Source organism: Podarcis vaucheri (assembly GCF_965113315.1).
Source record: "Podarcis vaucheri genome assembly, chromosome: 4".
NCBI classification, from domain to species: Eukaryota; Metazoa; Chordata; class Lepidosauria; order Squamata; family Lacertidae; genus Podarcis; species Podarcis vaucheri.
In genome coordinates this window covers 19,073,983-19,096,734 of record NC_138762.1, presented here as the reverse complement: position 1 = coordinate 19,096,734, position 22,752 = coordinate 19,073,983, and the positions used below count along the sequence as shown (strand labels likewise).

Genomic DNA, 22,752 nt, shown 5'->3' with positions numbered 1-22,752 from the left:
TGTGTATGCAATTTTGCCTTACTTAGTTATCTACTTAATACCACCTACCATTCACCAGCAAGACCTAGGCAGAGGCGCCCGCCCTGTGGAACACCCTCCCATCATATGTCAAGGAAATAAACAACTATCTGACTTTTAGAAGACATCTGAAAGTAGCCTTGTTTAGGGAAGTTTTGTATGTTTGATGTTTTATCATGTTTTTAATATTCTGTTGTGAGCCACCCACAGTGGGTGGAGTATAAATATTAAATATTATTATTATTATTATGGTCACAAAAATTTAAAATTCAGTATTAAACATAAACAAGTTACATTCACAAGATACAGAAATACACATTTTTGCAAAGCAATTTCCCCCAATATAATGTGTTGACTACTGTTAGCACTCCTGTGCACACTTTACCTTTGAACACACTTTTGTAACACAAAATACTCGGCTGAAGAGCTGCAAGATATGGAGAAGGCTGGCTATGTTTCGGTTTGTGTCAACATTTCAGAAAGTGTGCGCTGGGTAAAGGTAAAGGGACCCCTGACCATTAGGTCCAGTCGTGGCCGACTCTGGGGTTGTGGCGCTCATCTCGCTTTATTGGCCAAGGGAGCCGGCGTACAGCTTCCGGGTCATGTGGCCAGCATGACTAAGCTGCTTCTGGCGAACCAGAGCAGCGCATGGAAACGCCGTTTACCTTCCCGCCGGAGTGGTACCTATTTATCTACTTGCACTTTGACGTGCTTTTGAACTGCTAGGTTGGCAGGAGCAGGGACCAAGCAACAGGAGCTCACCCCGTTGTGGGGATTCAAACCACTGACCTTCTGATCGGCAAGCCCTAGGCTCAGTGGTTTAACCCACAGCGCCACCCACATCCCTAGTGCTGGGTAGGTTTGCCTTTAAATGTAAACTAAATTTAATTACTCTCTCATTACTCTACCTGGAACTTTCTGTATGCTAAGCAGGTACTTGAACACTGAGCTATGTTCTTTCTCCCCACAGTGAGTCATCTGCAACATGAAGCCACAGCAGATTTTTTTGAAAACCAAAATCTGCACCCAACCCAAAATAAAAGCAGTAGAAAAGCAGTAAAGTTTTCCACTAGACAGGACGCGACAGACAGAGGCTATATGCCCACTATAGCAATTTACCACCTGCTTTGCCATGCAGGGCCACCCAAGACGGACAGGTCACAGCCAAGAGTTTAGACTAAATGTGATCCACCTGGAGAAGGAACTGGCAATCCACTCCAGTATTTTGCCAAGAAAACTCCACGGACATAAAAAAGGAGAAGTTTTGAGAAGAAAGTGATAGTTTCCAAGGCATGCTCTGGTTCATGGAGTCACGGAAAGTCAAACACGACTAAGATGACTAAACAACAACAAACAACAAATGGTCATCTATATTCGCCCAAAAAGTCACCCACTACTGGAGAACACCCATAGCCAAGTCTTTATCCACAGCACAGACTCATCTTCCTGAAGAAGAATTATGCAGAATTCAAAGACTATTTGAATAGTTTTTCACTATAAAACCCTTTCCTTCTCTTTCTGAAGTTCAGGGGCAAATGTGGATCCGTTTGTGACTAAAATGCAACCACTCACACACAAGACAAGAGGTATCAGCGGGCACGGGAGAAGTTTGCAGGAGCACAAGGCATATTTCAAGGAGGGAACGTCCCCAGGTGGGTGTGGGAGCCTTTGAAGTGTCTAAGTGAGGGCCAAACTTGCTTAAGTGGCCACAAAATGCTGGCTGACTGTTGGAGGAGAAAATGGACATTGTCCGGGTGGCATGGGGTGAAGAGGCAGTGACTAGCTATAACACAGAAAAGAGGCCTCCATATGACGGCCTTTTGCTGCATAAACATTATAATTTTAAGGCACATTCTTTCTGTCGAAGAATTCTGGGCATTGTAGCTTACCCATCACAGAGTTACAATTCTTGCTAGAGAGGTTAAAAGCAACAAAAAAGGCTTTTATGGGTATGTTCGTAGCAAAAGGAAGAACAAAGAAACAATGGGGTCACTCAGAGGAGAAGATGGTGAAATGCAAACAGGGGACACAGAAAGGGCTGAACTACTCAATGCCTTCTTTGCCTCAGTCTTCTCCGATAAAGAAAACAATGCCCGACCTGAAGAATTTGGAGCAAATGATTCAGCAAAGGAAACACAGCCCAGAATAACTAAGGAGATAGTACAAGAATATTTGGCTAGTTTAGATGTATTCAAGTCTCCAGGGCCAGATGAACTGCATCCAAGAGTATTAAAAGAACTGGCAGATGTGATCTCAGAACCACTGGCAGTCATCTTTGAGAATTCCTGGAGAACAGGCGAAGTCCCGGCAGACTGGAGGAGGGCAAATGTTGTCCCTATTTTCAAAAAGGGGAAAAGAGAGGACCCAAATAATTACCGCCCAGTCAGTCTGACATCAATAGCAGGGAAGATTCTGGAGCAGATCATTAAGCAAACAGTCTGTGAGCACCTAGAAAGGAATGCTGTGATCACCAATAGTCAGCATGGATTTCTGAAAAATAAGTCATGTCAGACTAACCTGATCTCGTTTTTTGACAGAATTACAAGCCTGGTAGATGAAGGGAACGCAGTGGATGTAGCCTACCTTGATTTCAGCAAGGCATTTGACAAGGTGCCCCATGATATTCTTGTAAAGAAGCTGGTAAAATGCGGTCTTGACTATGCTACCACTCAGTGGATTTGTAACTGGCTGACTGACCGAACCCAAAGGGTGCTCATCAATGGTTCCTCTTCATCCTGGAGAAGAGTGACTAGTGGGGTGCCACAGGGTTCTGTCTTGGGCCCGGTCTTATTCAACATCTTTATCAACGACTTGGATGATGGACTCAAGGGCATCCTGATCAAATTTGCAGATGACACCAAACTGGGAGGGGTGGCTAACACCCCAGAGGACAGGATCACACTTCAAAACGACCTTGACAGATTAGAGAACTGGGCAAAAATAAACAAGATGAATTTTAACAGGGAGAAATGTAAAGTATTGCACTTGGGCAAAAAAAATGAGAGGCACAAATACAAGATGGGTGACACCTGGCTTGAGAGCAGTACATGTGAAAAGGATCTAGGAGTCTTGGTTGACCACAAACTTGACATGAGCCAACAGTGTGACGCGGCAGCTAAAAAAGCCAATGCAATTCTGGGCTGCATCAATAGGAGTATAGCATCTAGATCAAGGGAAGTAATAGTGCCACTGTATTCTGCTCTGGTCAGACCACACCTGGAGTACTGTGTCCAGTTCTGGGCACCACAATTCAAGAAGGACACTGACAAACTGGAACGTGTCCAGAGGAGGGCAACCAAAATGGTCAAAGGCCTGGAAACGATGCCTTATGAGGAACGGCTAAGGGAGCTGGGCATGTTTAGCCTGGAGAAGAGGAGGTTAAGGGGTGATATGATAGCCATGTTCAAATATATAAAAGGATGTCACATGGAGGAGGGAGAAAGGTTGTTTTCTGCTGCTCCGGAGAAGCGGACACGGAGCAATGGATCCAAACTACAAGAAAGAAGATTCCACCTAAACATTAGGAAGAACTTCCTGACAGTGAGAGCTGTTCGACAGTGGAATTTGCTGCCAAGGAGTGTGGTGGAGTCTCCTACTTTGGAGGTCTTTAAGCAGAGGCTTGACAACCATATGTCAGGAGTGCTCTGATGGTGTTTCCTGCTTGGCAGGGGGTTGGACTCGATGGCCCTTGTGGTCTCTTCCAACTCTATGATTCTATGATTCTATGATTCTATGAATTCCCAGAAACCCTTCAGAATTCTTTCCAGCAGGTAAATATGTTTCTGTTGTGCTTTATAGTGTGTACACAGTTTTTGTTGCAAGTTCCAGTTGCTTATTGTCTATATCAGGGTCCCCCAAACTGTTGTTGGACTACAACTCCCATCATCCCTGACCACTGGTCCTGACAGCTGGGGATGATGGGAGTTGTAGTCCAAGAACAGCTGGGAGACCCAGGTTTGGGAAACCCTGATCTATATACTGATTTGAGTTTTGAGCCCAATGTACGTTTTCATTTTCTTCTTTTTAAGAAGGCAAACACAAACACTGCTGACAGACTCTTTCTTCCATTAGCCGTTTCCCTACTTTTCCGTGGAAGTTGCCGCTGCGGCGTTCATGGTAAAATGCCGAATGGCGCTCTCTTCGAGGTACTTCTGCTCCCACTTGGTCATGTCGGCTTCCAGAGCCAGAATCCTCTCCTCTTTCTCGCGCACCAGCTCCATTAACGCAGGGACGTTGTACTCTGGCAGCGGGGCTGCCTGGTAGCTCCCTTGCCGCTAGAGAAAAGCAAACGAAAACACAGTTAGCAGCGCCCACCAGAAATAAAGCAAAAACAAGAGCCCTGCTGGAGCCAATCAGAGTTTCATCTTGCCCAACATCATAACTACTATAACACAGATGCCACATTCTTATACCATGTGTAACAATCACGGCTTCCTCCAAGGGATTCTGGGTACTGTAGTCTGTTATAAAGGTAAAGGGACCCCTGACCATTAGGTCCAGTCGCAGATGACTCTGGGGTTGCGGCGCTCATCTCGCTTTATTGGCCGAGGGAGCCGGTGTACAGCTTCCAGGTCATGTGGCCAGCATGACTAAGCCGGTTCTGGCAAACCAGAGCAGCGCACAGAAACACCATTTACCTGCCCGCCAGAGCGGTACCTATTTATCTACTTGCACTTTGACGTGCTTTAGAACTGCTAGGTTGGCAGGAGCAGGGACCGAGCAACGGGAGCTCACCCCGTCGTGGGGATTCGAACCTCCGACCTTCTGATCAGCAAGTCCTAGGCTCTGTGGTTTAACCCACAGCACCACCCTTGTCCCGTAGTCTGTTATAGGTGCTGGGAATTGTAGCTCTGTGACGGGGGGGGGGGGTGTCTCCGAACAATTCTTAGTGCCCTTAACCATTTTTTGCCATCACCATCCACCCCTGAACAGGAAACCTCAGAGGGGTGGTTACAACAATTTAAAATTGAGTATTAAACAAATCAGTGTCACAGGAATAGGGCGGGTGCTGAAAACACAAATCTCAGGTGTCAGAGGCCAGGGTACAGAGGTGCACCTTCAGCATTCACCAAAAGCTGTATAATGAAGATGCTAGATGCATCTGCACTGCTGAAACAACTGCTAAAGCGGTTTAACAGGGCTTTAAATGTATAGTGTGAATGTGATCAGCAGCACCTTGAAGACTAACCTGTTTATTGTTTATTATACATTTCAATATTTTTCCTGCCTTTCTATAAATAGCATCTAAAAGCTCAGTTTACAGATGTGTGTGTGTGTGTGTGTGTGTGTGTGTGTGTGTGTAAGATGGACAAATCAGTCTGTCTATGGCATGTGCCATTTTCAAATGTGTTCATTGATAGATTGGTTCTGTCACTTTTTTTGCATTAATCTGTGATTACGTTTTTTAAAAAGAAAGTAATCTAAACAAAAACACGTAGTTAAATTTGCATTTTATCACAAAATACATCTCAAAAAACCTATTTTATCTCAGTGTATTGTATGCACTTCTAGATGCATTTTATCCTAAAATTCATTTCTTTACACGTGGTGATATTTTATTTGAGGAGAGAACTGTTTTCCAAAATCTGGAGAAGTGTGAAAACCAAAAAAGATGGTTGTTTTTTCCAGTGTGCATTGCAGTGCTTCCAGAAAGGGCGCTTAATATTGCAAGCAAGTTGGTTCAGATGTTGGCTGATTGGCGTGTGCCATTGGCATGCGAGTGCCCGCATGTTTCTCATAGGAATTCTGCCATTTCCCATCCACACCAGTGGGTGGTGCTTAGTGGAATATTTCCATGCTGTGTCGCTTCCCATCACCACTAAAAGAGTCCTTGATTGTTTAGGTTGTCGTTGTCCTCACATTATATATGCCCTTGTTTTGACAGTTCAGCCGCTGATCAGGAAAAGATGTGTGTGTGTGTGTGTGTGTGTGTGTTTGTGTCTCCCCCCCCCCCCAAGGATTGAGGAAGAGATGAGGAAACCAAAGACTTGGGGACTGAAGAATCCCCACAAGTGAAACTGAACTGATACTATAAAGAAGAAAAGTAGCTGCTGGACTTCTGTGATGTGCACTTGAAAGCAATGTGTCATGATTTGGATCAGTGTAACACTGTTCTGTAAGGGTGGTGCTGTGGGTTAAACCACAGAGCCTAGGACTTGCCAATCAGAAGGTCGGCGGTTTGAATCCCTGTGATGGGGTGAGCTCCCGTTGCTCGGTCCCAGCTCCTGCCAACCTAGCAGTTCGAAAGCATGTCAAAGTGCAAGTAGATAAATAGGTACCACTCCAGCGGGAAGGTAATGTGCTGCGTTTCCAGCGTTTCCATGTGCTGTTCTGGTTCGCCAGAAGCGGCTTAGTCATGCTGGCCACATGACCCAGAAGCTGTACGCCGGCTCCCTCAGCCAATAAAGCGAGATAAGCGCCGCAACTCCAGCGTTGTCCACGACTGGACCTAATGGTCAGGGGTGCCTTTACCTTTAACCCTGTTCTGTGTCTTTTGTTTGCTGACACTTGGATCCTATGTCTGATTTGTCCTGGTTTGTGGACATTCCAAAAGAATGCACCAAAACATCCTTATGTAAATTTTATGCATTCTGTACTCGCTTTCACTGTAAAATATGCATTGCTGTTGCTTTGTTGCTTTTATTCCCCGCCCCCATGCACGTTGAATGCATTTTTGTGCAAAATGTGGGTTTTTGTGCATACTTTTGGGGATCAAAACTACATGGCAAAAGCTGAGAACTGTATAATCTGATAGCTGAATTCCAACCCGGGAAGCAAGTCTGGGAACATCGAATCAGGTCAATCTGCTGCAAAAAGTGGACCAAAGGAATTCTGTCCCGTGATAACAAAAAGGATTTAAATGATTTCCAGACTTTCCTTCTGATATGGGTGGTCAGAATTGGGGTCAGAGAGAGCAAGCATTCAGTACAGTAGTACAGTAGTTTTCCTTCTCATTCCACCCCAGTTGCTGAACCACTGTGGTTACTTGAATGAAAGGACATTTCACATGACTCATTCTCCTGTAAATGTACTTTCTTTGTGCTCCCTTGGCCCAGTAATCCACCCACCCTGTTCTAAGAGTAGTACATACTAAAATGTTAAGTTAGTTCCCATTTCCTTCAATATTTGAAAGTGGCACCTATATGGAACTTGATTTTATTTATATACCACAACAGCGTGCATGCCACTTTACAAAAACAAACAAACAAAAAAAAGAGGACAGACCCCTGCCCTGTGGAACTTACAATCTGAAATCTTACATAGCGGTAACAGCAGAGAAGGAAGAGAAGCAGAGACACAGCTAAGTGGAGAAATAATATGCTGTTTCAGCTGCATGTACTTAGGGCTTGGCTGCAGGCTGAATTTTTGGTGATATGCACATTAAGCCAACTAAAATTCTTTAAAATCGGCAGACAAACCAGATCAAAGAAATGCCTTTCGGTGCACCTGATTTGGCCATCACAATAAGGGCGATTCCAGACGGCGGCTATTTCTGGGTGGGATTCAATCACAAACTGGCAATTTCGGGTTGCGAATTATAGTTGACTGGGAGGGATTCTTGCACCACAGATCCACTTCCCTAAAAGATCAAACTGCTTGCGGGAAGGAAAGTGATGGGGAAATGGACTGGGCAGAATGGGGCAGTGCTTGCTTTTATGCAATGGCATCCAATTGCCTGCAAACAAATCAGGGTGATTGCTCATTGAGCAGGCAAATCAGGGTGGGCACTGGATAAACTGGTCGCCTGCTCCCTAAGTCAAAACATATCTAAGATACAGGATTCCAGCTGCTCACACAAGGCATATTTCAACTGGCAAGCATGGGTATCTTTCACTGCATGTAGGTCAGTGTCCCAGCTAAACTACACCAGGAAGAGAAAGTGTGTTACATATAATCAAAAAAGCCAGGAGCGGGGCGGGACACATGGGAAAGTATTTATGGCTTATGGGGCAAGGCTTGTCCGGGACCTGACAGTCCATAAATAGAAGAGTGTTTAAATAGCTGTTTCAGAATTTGTCTCCCTTGAGTTAATAGGTATCCCATAATCAGAAGATCAGATGCAGTCTCTTTCCTGCACTCAGCACATTTAACGGCATTTTACAAAACAAGGCAAGCTCCTCCTCTAGTCTCCAGGCCAATTTGGGCCACAGGCTCTGATCCAGCTACCGTCAGTCATTCCAAAGTCCCACAGAAATCGATGGGAAAAGTTCCGCCACACCTCGCTCCACGTCCTATAACTCTCAGTGGGTTTTTAGTGATGACTAACTTGAGCTGGGTCAATGCCTTTATCACAAAATGAATTTTTAAAGGGGGGATAAGTGTCCTGGAAATTATCCCCCACCCAATCTTGCAGAGGAAATGATATTCCCGTGTGGCTTCACACCATCCACCCAGAATAGTTGGGGGCATTTGTTGGGGGTTCTCAGTGAAGTTGAAAGCTCTCCTTAGAGCAAACGTCAACAAAACCCAACGTATTAATTTTCCAAACTGGCTTGAAATTTACCAGGGCGTGCCAGGGTGCTGTTTTTACACTAGTTCATCTGTGCATGAAAATATCCAGAAGGCATCCTCTAAATTCCAATTTGGCAGCTACAACGAGGTCCCCATCAAGTCATTCACAGAAAAGCCGTGTAATTGAATCAAAGGAGCCGTTTCCCGCAGCCAAGTCATTAAATTGGTAGAATTTAGTTGAATTTGCTCCCACTAAACGAGTCTTGTGAGCTTGTCCTCTGGCAAATGGATTAGTATAAGCCAATGATTGAATAAACACAGGTGGACTCTCATCTCAAGTGGGAGTTTTCCAGTTTCGGCTTTTAACTGAGAGAGTGCCCTGGGGACTCTTAATGTGGACTTTTAAAAAATTTGATCTCAGAAAACTGCAACTGCTCAATCCTGGAAAGCTTCATATTTGCAGGAATTTGTGAATAAAACATACCTTCTAAGATTTGCAAGACTGTGCAAACCACAAGAATCCACCAGATTTTTAATATACCAGAAAGCGACTTCCCACATTTCAAAAGGAACTTGAGCCAAACGACTTTTCCAGATGTCCCTGTGCAAGGACTGGCTCTCAGTAGATTTTAACTTGCTGGATGTTTATGCAAGTTCAAGATGTCATGTTTGCTTCACAGGCCTATGGCTAACAACACGATGACATTGCTGGTTGTTGTTTTAAATTTGTAATTTACGTTCAAAAGTCTTTTCTGCTCAACCAATGAACGATGTGAAAATTGTAGATACACAGAAATTCTTTTGCCTGCATGGTACTAGAACTCAAGATCACATGCTACTGATCTGACTGTAGTTGCATTTTGAAGTCCACAGCTCTCCCTGAGTTGGATTATTAATATTAAACATGAGCAAAGGACCAAAAAAAAATATTCTATGCACTGCAGAGATTGTAAAAAGTAAGGCAGCCCTGCCTACTGGCTCACAACTTACTAGGCATGATACAAGAGGAAAAAGGAACAGGGAGGGAAGAGGAAAGCAAGTATTGGAGCAACAGGGTGGCTAGGGAAATCCAGCCAGATGGGCAGGGTATGTATGTATGTATGTATGTATGTATGTATGTATGTATGTATAAATAAATAAATAAATATCAGCCAAAATTTTAGGTCAGACTGGTCTCTCCCTTGCTGACATGTCATTCCTGGGAGGCAGGAGATGTATAGTGGTACCTCGGGTTACATATGCTTCAGGTTACACACGCTTCAGGTTACGGACTCCACTAACCCAGAAATAGTACCTCGGGTTAAGAACTTTGCTTCAGGATGAGAACAGAAATTGTGCTCTGGCGGCACGGCGGCAGCAGGAGGCCCCATTAGCTAAAGTGGTCTTCAGGTTAAGAACAATTTCAGGTTAAGTACAGACCTCCGGAACGAAGTAAGTACTTAACCCAAGGTACCACTGTAGTCTCCCAGTGGTCCTTGAGCTGCCTGCAAAGCACACATTTAAAACATATTTGAAGCATGCCCCCCAAAGAATCATGGGAACTATAGCTTACGCCTCACATAACTACAATTCCCAGCATCCTTAGCAACCTATGGTCCCCAGGGTTCTCTGTGGCTAGTGACGAAAGCCAAATTGTGTCTTCCTTCAGATCCACACTCCCCAGGTAATGGGCTGCCAGCTGAACCTGGCTCCTACTAAACCAACGAGAACTACAGCCAACTGATTTTGGCTACAACCCCTATACCCATGAAGAGTAACACTCGCTGAATTCAACGGGGTTTCCTTCTGAGTAGGTCGGCAGAGGACTGCGTGGCTGGTCTGGATCTAACTGTATGGGATCAAATCCAAAGGGTAACACCTGTAATGACAGGTAAAGGTAAAGGGACCCCTGACCATTAGGTCCAGTCGTGACCGACTCTGGGGTTGCGGTGCTCATCTTGCTTTATTGGCCGAGGGAGCCGGCGTACAGCTTCCAGGTCATGTGGCCAGCATGACTAAGCCGCTTTTGGCGAACCAGAGCAGCGCACGGAAATGCCGTTTACCTTCCCGCCAGAGCAGTACCTATTTATCTACCTGCACTTTGAGGTGCTTTCGAACTGCTAGGTTGGCAGGAGCAGGGACCGAGCAACGGGAGCTCACCCCGTCGCGGGCATTTGAACCACCGACCTTCTGATTGGCAAGTCCTAGGCTCTGTGGTTCAACCCACAGCGCCACCCGCGTCCCTACCTGTAATGATACTATCCTACAAAAAAACCCAAAAACTAACAAACCAGCAGCCCAGCAATGGTGTGGTACCTGCGCGCTACATTTATGGGAGGGACCCCAGCTTGAACTGTGGGCTTTGACACATCACAGGTGTGGTGCAGCAGAGCTTTGGACAGGTATATTTCTGCAGGCACCTTCAGCAATGCCAGACTGGCTCTGCCAGCGTGTCCACAGAGCCCCCAAACCGATTGCTCCCGACCCCGTAAGCTGCAGCGACCGTCGTGTTGGAGGGGAACAGCACCAACACAACAGCCCCCGCAGCTTATCTTCATGGCAGGTTGCCATAGGTTTGAAACGAGAGGCGCTTTTGGGAGACTCAACACCCCAAGTTCTGTCTCACCTGCTGCATCCTCAGGGATTCCAGCTCTCTCTCCAGCCTGGTGCGCAGGCGGCGCTCCATCTGCTCCCGTTTCTCGTAGGCTGCCTGCAGCTGGGTCAAGGCCTGCTGAAGCTTCTCCACCTTCTCGACGTGAGCTTGCTTCTTGCACAGCTGGAGGGCAGCAGGGTTGCCACAGGGGGAACACAGAGACATGAGGCGGAAGTGGAGGGTGACAGCACAAGGCTCGCGCACGGCGGAAAACAGTGTAAGCTTTATGGAGGCTAAGTCCCTGCATCCGGTCACCTCCAGATCTCAGATACCAGGGTGATCCATCTGTCATGGATGCTTTAGCTGAGATTCCTGCATTGCAGGTAAAAGGTAAAGGTAAAGGGACCCCTGACCATTAGGTCTAGTCGTGGCCGACTCTGGGGTTGCAGCGCTCATCTCGCTTTACTGGCCGAGGGAGCCGGCATTCAGCTTCAGGGTCATGTGGCCAGCATGACTAAGCCGCTTCTGGCGAACCAGAGCAGTGCACAGAAACGCCGTTTACCTTCCCACCAGAGCGGTACCTATTTATCTACTTGCACTTTAACATGTGTCAGAGCTGCTTGAAGATCCTAGCTCACAGAGGATCACGCTAGCCAGCGATCATTTAGTAAAAGTCTTTATTGAATTACAGTTTCCATTCTCACGCTGCTGCGCGCAACTCTACGTCTAGTAGCTAGATCGACGAAGCTCCGTCTGAGTCTCCGCCCCGTGCGCACCAACTTAATATCCTAGCCCTGCTCCACCTTTTCCGCCTGACTGTCCTCCTCTGGGTCCCTCTACCCCCCGGGGCTTCTTTCTTCCGGGATTCTTCTGACGCTGACCCGGACCCTCCTGCCTCCTTGCGCCGGGCTTTAGGACCTGGCTCCCTTTCCGGGCTGCTTACTGCGCCGCCTTCCTCTGCATTTGAACTTGGCGCGCGCGCCCAACCTTCCACTTTCCTCTTAACCGTTTCTTCGCTCCCCGATGGAGGTGTGGCCACTCCTGACTCATGCCCTCCCTCCTGTGGTGAGCTGCCAGCGCTTGCCCCCTGGCTCCCTTCCTCTTCCCTGCTCTCTGGCGGTGACGCTGGTCCCGATTTCCAACTGCTCTCCTCTGAGTCCCCTCTGGCTCTATCTTCCTGGGGTGCCCCCCTAGACTCCCCCCTTGCCCTGGCCACTGGTGCTCCTTTCTGTGAATCCTCTGATTCACTGGAAAGACTCGGAGATCTCGGGTCGTCGTCATCACTCATCTTTTCTTCTGCCTCCTCCCCTTCGCTCTCTGTTTCCTCCCTTGCCCTTGCCTCTGCTCCTAAACCCCTGACAACATGCTTTCAAACTGCTAGGTTGGCAGGAGCAGGGACCGAGCAACGGGAGCTCACCCCGTCGCGGGGATTCGAACCGCCGACCTTCTGATCGGCAAGTCCTAGGCTCTGTGGTTTAACCCACAGCGCCACCCGCGTCCCTCCTGCATTGCAGGAGGTTGGACTAAATGATCCTTGGGGCCCCTTCCAACTCTACAATTCTATGTTTCGAAGCAAATCCCAAGTGTTGACGTGCTACTGCCAGTCAAAGCTTTCAGTTCCAAACTAAAGAGGCTGTTTGTTTGACTCTGTTGTTTACTGCTCTCTCAATATGATAGGAGGCAAGATCCTAAGACTCTAAGCTTTCGTTTAAAAAAAACCAAGTTGCCAGACCTCATTGCCATGGTGGAAAGATTGACCACTATTCTGTGGGAGGGGGATAGGGGTTCAGTGGCCAGAGAAGGGGGCCTCAGTACTCTAGAGATCCCTACCTCTAATCTGACAAAGTTGTTTAACCTTAACAAATGCCACTAACCTTATTTCTAGTGAACCTCCCAACTTGATGCCCTTAGAATGGTAGTGGACTGCATAATATACCAAAAATTAAATGCAAAGTACCTCGTTATATAATCCATAAATTGACATAAACTTTTCAGACTAATATTTGGTCTATTTGTGTAGCTAATGGTCCCACCGTTCTCCTGCGAAAATGTCCGTTGAGTTTTGCTCCTCTAAGTAATTTCAGATTTTGTGCTGATTTGTCAATAACAGTGGCTTGTCACTCTCTCTTATATTAGGATGTTTAGGGATGAGTTTCATATTTCCTTGGTTTCTAGCAACCAAGCATATCATGTGCTGGAAAATATCCAGCAGCTGCTGTAAGAAAGCAACCCTAAATATACTTACTTGGAAGTAAGCCCCGCTGAGCTCTGCGGCATTGCTTAGAAAACACAGTTAGGATCAGGCTGCAGATGTGAATGCTAACAGTAAAATGTCTTTGGGCAAAACCGCACCATACATTTAAAGCACTCTTAAACCAGTTTAAACAGCCATGCCTTCTCTCAACAAATCATGGGGACTTTAGTGAGTTCGCCTTCATCAATCCCTCTTCACAGGAAACTCTGGAGATTATAGCTCTGTGAAGCTCTCCTAGCAACTCTCAGGACCCTTAACAAACTACAGCTCCCAGAATTCTTAGGGTGAAGCCATGAGTGTTTAAAGTGGTGTCATAGAGATTTAAATGTAGAGTGCAGATAGGGCATGTCTGGGAGAGAGAGGGAGAGAGAAAGAAAAGTGCAGGTGGTGAACTGAACTGAAGGACGCTCTGGTGTTACCTCCTCTTCTAGCTTGACGACTTTGGCTTGTGCGCCGTTGAGCGCCTGGTCCAGGATTTCGATGTGCCTTCGCTGCTCCTCGCTGGTCAAGCGCAGGGTTGCCAAGTCCATTTCCAGCTTCTCTTTCTCTTTCAAATGCTCTTTGTCTGGAAAGGGAGGCAACGGCTAGCTGCATCAGAAGCTCTCACGGACCCAGGAGGGACACTGAACAGAAATAAACTCAAAAAGAGGCAACGTGGTGCATTGGTCATGGCAGGGCTGCAGGACCCTTTTCAGCTAGAGGGCCAGGTTCCAGCCAGATGGGCGGGGTATATAAATACTCATTATTATTATTATCAATGTGGGTTGACCAATGATGTAACACAGTGTTTCCCAAACTTGGACCTCCAGTTGTTTTGGGACGACAATTCCCATAATCCCTGATGGTCTTGCTAGCTAGGGATGTTGGGAGCTGTACAGTGGTACCTCAGGTTACATACGCTTCAGGTTACAGACTCCACTAACCCAGAAATAGTGCTTCAGGTTAAGAATTTTGCTTCAGGATGAGAACAGAAATCGGGCTCCGGCGGCGCGGCAGCAGCAGGAGACCCCATCAGCTAAAGTGGTGCTTCAGGTTAAGTACAGACCAGGTTAAGTTTCAGGTTAAGTACAGACCTCCGGAACGAATTAAGTACTTAACCTGAGGTACCACTGTAGTCCAAAAACACCTGGAGACCCAAGTTTGGGAAACACTGACGTAACACATTCTACACACCAGCCACATAAAAGCCAACACAAAGCTCCCTCCCAAGCTCTCAATCCAGGCAAGCGAGAGGCATTATCACAGTTCAAGGACACGTTTCAGCCAGGAGAAACCGCGCAAGGAAGGCACGAAGCAGGGCATGGACTCAGGCCAGGGTGTCGTTTGCAGAGCCCTTAGGGCCAGGCAAGTAGGCCACATCCGGCCTCCAGGTCTGGGGATTCCCTGTTCCTGGGTTAGGGTGTCAGACTAGGACCAGAGAGACCCACATTCAAATCTCTGCTCGCCCGCTGGGTCACTGGGTCAAACCCACCTCACAGGCCTCTTGTGAGAGGGAGGGAAGAACCACTTCTGCTACTACCGTGAGCTCCTTAAAAGAAAGACGAGAAAGACGAGATATACCGTATTTTTCACTCTATAAGACGCACCAGACCACAAGACGCACCTAGTTTTTGGAGGAGGAAAACAAGAAAAAAAAAATCTGAATTTTCAGAAGCCAGAACAGCAAGAGGGATCGCTGTGCAGTGACTTTTTAGTAGGGAAAAAGTGAGTCTTATAGAGCAAAAAATACAGTAAATACATAAAGACTTTCACAGTTTCATTGGGCAGGCTGCAGAGGTGTAGCAAGGCTTCCTTGCCCCCATGGCAAGGAGTGTATCAGTGCTCTGACCTCCATCCCTTGCCAAGGCTCCCCCAGAAGTGGAGGCGCAAGCCAGGCAAACTCCTAGCTATTCCGAGCCAGAGTGAAGACCCGCAATTTTGCATCTCCCTGGGTTTGTGTCCTAGGTAAGGGCCAACCTGGTCAACCCCTAGACATGCCCCTGGCAGGCTGTCTTACTCCCCGTCATTCATTATGGAACCTATTTGAACTAAGGACCACTATTGCTGTGCACTTGTTCTTTCAGACACCATTTCACACTTCTTTCTTTAGAGCTAGCCGGGTGAGACTTGGAAGGCCTTCAGATTAAAGCCCAGCTGCTGTATTTGCCCATATCCCTGTGAAACTACATGTGCTTTTCAATCACCTTAACTGCAGCATCTTCCGCTGCTGAAAAGCCAAGCTATTTGGCAGCTAGAACTTAAAAAGGCATATTTGCTTGATTCTTCGGCATGTAAAGCCCAGGTCTCTCCTTCCATTTTATCATCACAACTACTCCGCAAAATAGGTGAGCACTAAGGGAAGGGAGTGGGACGTGGGTGGCACTGTGGGTTAAACCACAGAGCCTAGAACTTGCCAATCAGAAGGTCAGCGGTTTGAATCCCTGCAACGGGGTGAGCTCCCGTTGTTCAGTCCCTGCTCCTGCCCACCTAGCAGTTCGAAAGCACGCCAGTGCAAGTAGATAAATAGGTACCACTCCGGCGGGAAGGTAAACGGTGTTTCCGTGCGCTGCTCTGGTTCGCCAGAAGCGGCTTAGTCATGCTGGCCACATGACCTGGAAGCTGTACGCCGGCTCCCTCGGCCAATAAAGCGAGATGAGTGCCGCAACCCCAGAGTCGGCCACGACTGGACATAATGGTCAGGGGTCCCTTTACCTTTAAGGCAAGGGAGCTGGCTCGGGGCTGAGGAGAGTCCAACAACAACTGGAGGGTCAAAGGTTCCTCATCCCTGGGCTAAGAGAGAACAGCTGGGTCCAAAGTGATCCAATGAGATTCATGGAGAAGTTGCCAAACTGATGCTTCCCTGGTTCAGTCCTGACACACCATTCATTAGATCCCACTGACTCTTAAAAATGTAAGTATCGGTGGGGTATACTGCTACTCTTTTATGCCAGCTGTTGATTCTGAAGATGCTTCGCTAGTACCAACATCCTTTCCCAGTGGGTGTTGCTGTGCTTTATTTAGCCGTGCGCCATTCAAGTGAGCTTTGCTGCGAGTCACTTAAATGCACAGGAATCCACATCACTTCAGCTGCTGCCAAACATTCCAGAATAGCTCTCGTGCCCTGGGATGGGCTGCGGGTTACCAGATAGCCTTTCGCCTGCTCATTCAGCAGTAGACATTTACCCAGAGGCCTCTCGACCTTGACAAAGTGAAAGAACCCTCAATAGGATCACGGCGACACAGCACAGATCCTTAAGATTTTAGAGGCCTGTTCCTTGACAGCTCAGGTTCTGCATGCAGACCACGCAGTCTCTTCCTCCATCACCACTGCCTTTAGAGCTTTGTTTTGGACTCTAAAGCGGATGAGCTAAATCCAATGGCAATGTTTGCTTAGGATACAAGACCTAAATGTTCACCCAAGCATGGGTGTTCCTTAGTTTTCATTCTCCCTTTCTGAGACACAACAAACCAAACATAATATGTGGATCGTTTACCAGCCACTCTAGCAAACCAGACTTCCCTTCCACCTCAGGGGCTACGGCTTACATGATACACCCTCAACTCTGGCTAGAGGGATGAGAGTATATAAATAAATTTGACCTGCTTGAGGAGGTCCTGTATACAACCTTTCTTTCTATTCTTGGAAATACTTCTCTCTCCTATTTGTAGCATTTAGCTGTCTGGCCCAGATGAACTAGGCATGCTAAACATCCCTGCCGTTTTATATGACCCTGTCTCAAGGAACTATCACTGGACACAAGTCGTGAACTGACAGGGCAGTGAAAGTGTCCGCACCAATATTTATAGCGATGCGTGAACAGAAGCGTTGTTCAGGGAATGCTGTGTTACAAGGAGAAACAGTGGGACTTTATGAGACCCAAGCCGGATGCCCGGGACTGTCACAGATACAGACAGACAGACTGACTGACTGACTGATAGATAGATAGATAGAGGAATATATATTCCTTTATTTATTTAAAAGAATATATTTATATATCTGCCAACAAAGGCCCGTATAGTTAAAGCTATGGTTTTCCCAGTAGTGATGTATGGACGTGAGAGCTGGACCATAAATAAGGCTGAACGCCGAAGAATCAATGCTTTTGAATTATGGTGCTGGAGGAGACTCTTGAGAGTCCCGTGGACTGCAAGAAGATCAAACCTCTCCATTCTAAAGGAAATCAGCCCTGAGTGCTCACTGGAAGGACAGATCTTGAAGCTGAGGCTCCAATACTTTGGCCACCTCATGAGAAGAGAAGACTCCCTGGAAAAGACCTTGATGTTGGGAAAGATGGAGGGCACAAGGAGAAGGGGACGACAGAGGATGAGATGGTTGGACAGTGTTCTCGAAGCTACCAGCATGAGTTTGACCAAACTGCAGGAGGCAGTGGAAGACAGGAGGGCCTGGCATGCTCTGGTCCATGGGGTCACAAAGACTCGGACACGACTAAACAACAACAACAACATTTATATATTTAAAGGAATATATATATATATATATATATGTTCTCTCTCTATATATGTGTGTGTGTGTGTGTGTGTGTATATATGAAAGAAATTAAAAGTTTTGGATCCTGTGTCCATTTCTAGCCACCAGTGGCACCCCTCTGCTGGCAAGGGAGGGCCCAAACAGTGCCCGTCTTCTCCTGGGGTGATTCCCTTTGCAGAGCTCTCTGTTGGGCCCCTGCCCACTTCCCTCACACCAGTCACCAGAGAGGTTGGGTTGCGCCGGGTTTGGAGTGGGCTGCGGGCTTCTACGCGGCCTCCCTAGTTCTCCCGGTCCCCTCCTACCTCTCTCTCTCGATGGCTGCAGCAGCAGCAGTGGCCATAGCGGTGGAGGCTGCTGAGTGTTTGGCTGGGGTGGGTGTGGGGGTGGCTCCGCTGTGTTCTGTTCAGCTCCAGAGGCCTCTGGACCTCCTGTTGGACTGCCACCAGGGCAATCCCAGTCCCGGTGGACCTGAGGTCATCAGGGAGGGGGTTGGGGGCTCTGCCCAGCCCTTTTAATTTTTGCATTGGGCGCCCCGGCTCCCCCTTGTTTACAGTAACAGCAGCGTTGGCAGTGCAGGGACCGGCCAAAGAACCCTGTTGGTGCTGGTGGTCCCTATGAGCTTAGTGCGGCCATGGCTAGTCATCTGTCATGGATGCTTTAGTTGAGATTCCTGAATTGCAGTGGGGTTGGACTAGATGACCCTTGGGGTCCCTTCCAACTCTATGATTTCATATAGGGTGCAAGGGGGGGGGACAATGGGGAAATGGGTAGCAGAATGAGGCAGAGAGACAGACAAAGGGAGCGCCCAGTCCACTTTTGGTTCTGGAACAGCCCCAACTACCTCCGGCTCTGGCCCTGCCCACCCTAAGAATATGGCCCTTGACAGACTGTCCTTAAGGTTAAGAAGAAGAAGAAGAGTTTGGATTTGATATCCCGCTTTATCACTACCTGAAGGAGTCTCGGAGCGGCTAACATTCTCCTTTCCCCTCCTCCCCCACAACAAACACTCTGTGAGGTGAGTGGGGCTGAGAGACTTCAAAGAAGTGTGACTGGCCCAGCAGCTGCATGTGGAGGAGTGAGGAAGTGAACCCGGTTCCCCAGATTACGAGACTACCGCTCTTAACCACTACACCACACTGGCCCTCAATGTAGCCCTCGGCAGAAAAGGGGGCTACATGGACCTGCTTTTTTACAGTCTGCCCTGGACAGCAAAAGGAGGCTTGTTATGCACTTGAAATGCCAGTTTAGGTGACTCTGAGCTGTGCTCCACAGGGTAGCTGATGGAGGGGTGTACTCTAGAGTTATGTGAGGGTGTTATCAAGGCTGCACACGTGGTGCCTGAACCCCTGGCACAGACCTACCAATAGAGGCATGGGCCCCTGTTGTAACTAGCCATCGGTCTTTCCTAGCCCTGAAACCTGAGCTCCTTTCACGGAAAAGAACCAGGATTAGTCATAGTCACATTCAGTTTATTTATAAATTGCATTTTCTGAAATGTATTTGTGCTCAAAGAGGCTCACAGATAACAAACAATCTAAACACAATGGTGCAGTAACTATAATGCACAACAAGAATTGCTGCCAATACGACATTTATATTTTTAGGATCCACCTCATTTCTGTGATTGTGAGTTGCTTTCAATTGTTTTTAACACTGTGTTTTAATTGCCCCACCGCCTTCAGTGGTGCTGGAGGAGACTCTTGAGAGTCCCATGAAGATCAAACCGATCCATTCTTAAGGAAATCAGCCCTGAGTGCTCACTGGAAGGACAGATCCTGAAGCTGAGGCTCCAATAATTTGGCTACCTCATGAGAAGAGAAGACTCCCTGGAAAAGACCCTGGTGTTGGGAAAGATGGAGGGCACAAGGAGAAGGGGACGACAGAGGACGAGATGGTTGGACAGTGTTCTTGAAGCTACCAGCATGAGTTTGACCAAACTGCGGGAGGCAGTGGAAGACAGGAGTGCCTGGCGTGCTCTGGTCCATGGGGTCACGAAGAGTCGGACACGACTAAACAACAACCGCCTTCAGGTGAAAGACAGGTAATTTATAACAACAGCAACCTAACAGGGGTGGGCAGACTTCAGGATGCTTAAATCTACTTGTTCGTTGACCAGAACACCAAGATCTAACAACCAGAGCTGGGCACAAGAGACATAGAGATAGAATTACAGAACAAGAGTGCCTCTGGGCATATTCTTAGCCTGAAGGTTTGTTTTCAATATCAGAACTAACTGAACTGAACTCACAGTCATTTAAATTCCATTCCTAGTTAGGTCTCTCCCCCACCCCCCACCCCAATTTCAGCAGCTTAATTTAGGTAGGCAAAGACATTTTGCTGTGACTGTTAAGCTATTTCTTCTAATATAATGCATTTTCAGGTGTTATTCTCACTAATATATGCAATTCCATGCACATTTTCCCCTAATAGTACAAAATGGTTGCAGAACAGCATTGCAAAATTCAAAAAAGTGTGAATTTCAAAGACTAGCCATGCTTCAGTTCACGTATTACTTCAAGATGCGCGAATTACGGAGTTTCTCAATTTAAATGCAAGCAAACCTAAGTTTCTTCTCCATCCCCTAGACATGTGAACAAATCCCTGAGAAGTGGTTCCCTCAGAGCTGTGGTACGAAATATCCCTTTGAAGGCCTGTTCAAAACTCATGAAACAAAGGGCCTTGTTCTCCTTTTACTTGTACCTGTGTGAATTCAGAATTATCCCAAAAGGAGAGAAGAATTCCATTTCACTATGAAGCATATTTCTCTTGAGACTTTGCCCTGACATCAACATATTTATTTAAATTCCCCCCCTTGCCTACCACCTACCACTAACTCCAACTAAGCAATACGGTAAAACAAGTCTGCTAGAAAGAAACCAGTCTCCAACTTTTAAAAAAACTGCTAAAAACATAGTACAAACAAACACCTCTTCCATTCTCTGACAAACCACACATAGTGAACATGCATATCTTCGCTATATATCAGTGTGGTACTCACTCTGAGAGGCATAAAGACCCTCTGTTGCCTTATCTTCGTTCCCATCAAACTCTCTGCTGGCTAGCTGCCTGTTGGCAGCCTCCAATCGCTCTACACAGAGAAGGGGAAACAGCTTAAGAATAAACATATACATATGGCCAGCCTCAGAGAATAAAGAGACCTGCCACATGCACCATGATATAAAAAGAATCTTGGGAAAGGGAAGCCAGCTATGCAATATTGAAAGACATGTAGATCGTCCTGAAAAACAGGGAAGGCCGGCCTGCATTTCTACCCCCCACAAAGGAGGGACTCTGTTCTGTAGGGTCTCTGTCTGAAGGCAGAAAGTATATTTCTCTACACAAACTTCCCTATGGGTGCTCATGTTCCTTCACAGAGTTGGTGCTCTCCAGCAGTCCTGGTTATGAAACACCATGCAAAATCCAAACAATTTCAATATTAAAATATGGACTTCTCACTCTTTTGCTTTTTTAAAACTTTGGGGTTTTTTATTCTTTTACTTGTAACTGAATCTGTTAAAATTTGGTAGCAACACCTGAGGACAGATGAAATTGATTTGCAGGGGGAGTTGGACTTCTATCAAAAAGAACAGCCCTTGTATTCGAGCAGGGACATTGCTATAACATAATTCCAAAGTGAATTGTCTATAAAGCCAAGGAGGACCAACAAGAGGTCCAGAAACATCTGGCTTGATTCCCTAATCTGTATTTCCCCACTCTCTTGCCCACCAGATGTTCTTCGACAATGACAGCCCATCCCTGCTCAGCACCGGCATGCTAGCTGAGGCTGAGGTGCGTAAGAAGGGGTGGGGCAGTTCTCAGTTTCAATAAAGCAGCAGACAACTGAAGTCAACTGAAAACGGGAGCAAAGATTTTCAATCTCATGGCTGTACAAAGAGTCCAAGGCTTGCTTAGCCTTGTTCCTGTAGTGTGGCAGTAAACTGTGGGTTAGGTATTGTGTCTGAAGCAAGGCTGCGGCAGCCATTGAGGGCACCCCATTCCACATAATTTAAGGTGGGCAGGGAGAGAGAGGGGGAGAGACTGAAGTACAATTTTTCAGCCAGGTCCAGGAATATATATATTTTTAATGGCTCTGCCAACAATAACCTCTAAACGTTGTTACAGGAAAACAGTTTGCTCGGTCAGAATCTTTGACGTGGCCATCTGGAATATGATAGTCCAGGAACGAAACAGAAATGCAATGGGAGGGGAATGAAAATACCTTTTGTAAAAAGAACATACCACGTAAGGCCCGGTTGAAATCATGGAGACGCCTGATTTCGCTTTCCAGCTTGTTACGCATCGCCTTGTCCAGCGATTCCCTCTTGGTGGTGGTCTTTACCAAGTCCTCATAGGCTTCTGAAATCCTCTGGATTTCTATTTCAAACTGAAATGTTTGTGTGTATGAGGCAGAGGAGAGAGAGAGAGAGAGAGAGAGAGAGAGAGAGAAAGAGAGAGAATAAGGGAGAGCATACAACTTTCCATTAAAAGCTGGGCAGGGATGCATGTCAATCATTGACTTGAAACTTTTGAAAGAGAGGTTTGTGCAGTGGCCAGAAGCGTGTGCCAACTTTCACACTAGCACTGTGCTGCAGGAAGAATTCTCCTACAATGATGCCAAAAATACAACTCCTCCACAGGCATTAATAATCCTACTGCTGCTGAAGGAAACCAGCTCCCCAGCCATGACAGAAGAAAGCGACTCCAGCAATGGAAGAGGGCGCAGCTCAGTGGTGCAGCTCATGCTATCCAGCAGGCAGACCCAGGTTTAATTCTCAGCAGCTCTATGGAGAGCCACTGCTGGTCATGGGAATTCTACCAAGTCAAGCAGTTCCCCCAACTTACATCACATCATATTATCCAGTATTTATATACAGTGGTGCCCCGCAAGACGAATGCCTCGCAAGACAAAAAACTCGCTAGACGAAAGGTTTTTTCATTCGCGATTTGCCTCGCAAGACGAATTCCCCTATGCGCTTGCTTCGCAAGACG

The 22,752-nt window shown here is 46.9% G+C and overlaps 1 protein-coding gene across 6 annotated transcripts in view; it reads right to left on the bottom strand.

Moving 5' to 3' along the window:
* The window catches only part of AMOTL1 (angiomotin like 1), a 76,814-nt gene that overhangs the window by 9,352 nt on the left and 44,710 nt on the right, over positions 1-22,752 (bottom strand). For all 6 annotated transcript variants that reach the window (XM_082219092.1, XM_082219095.1, XM_082219094.1 and 3 more), the window contains 5 exons: positions 22,003-22,147; positions 20,762-20,851; positions 13,715-13,860; positions 11,075-11,224; positions 4,102-4,292 (listed from right to left, as the gene is read on the bottom strand). In XM_082219092.1, coding sequence (XP_082075218.1) covers positions 4,102-4,292; positions 11,075-11,224; positions 13,715-13,860; positions 20,762-20,851; positions 22,003-22,147 — 722 coding nt within the window. The remainder of the gene's footprint in view (positions 1-4,101; positions 4,293-11,074; positions 11,225-13,714; positions 13,861-20,761; positions 20,852-22,002; positions 22,148-22,752) is intronic.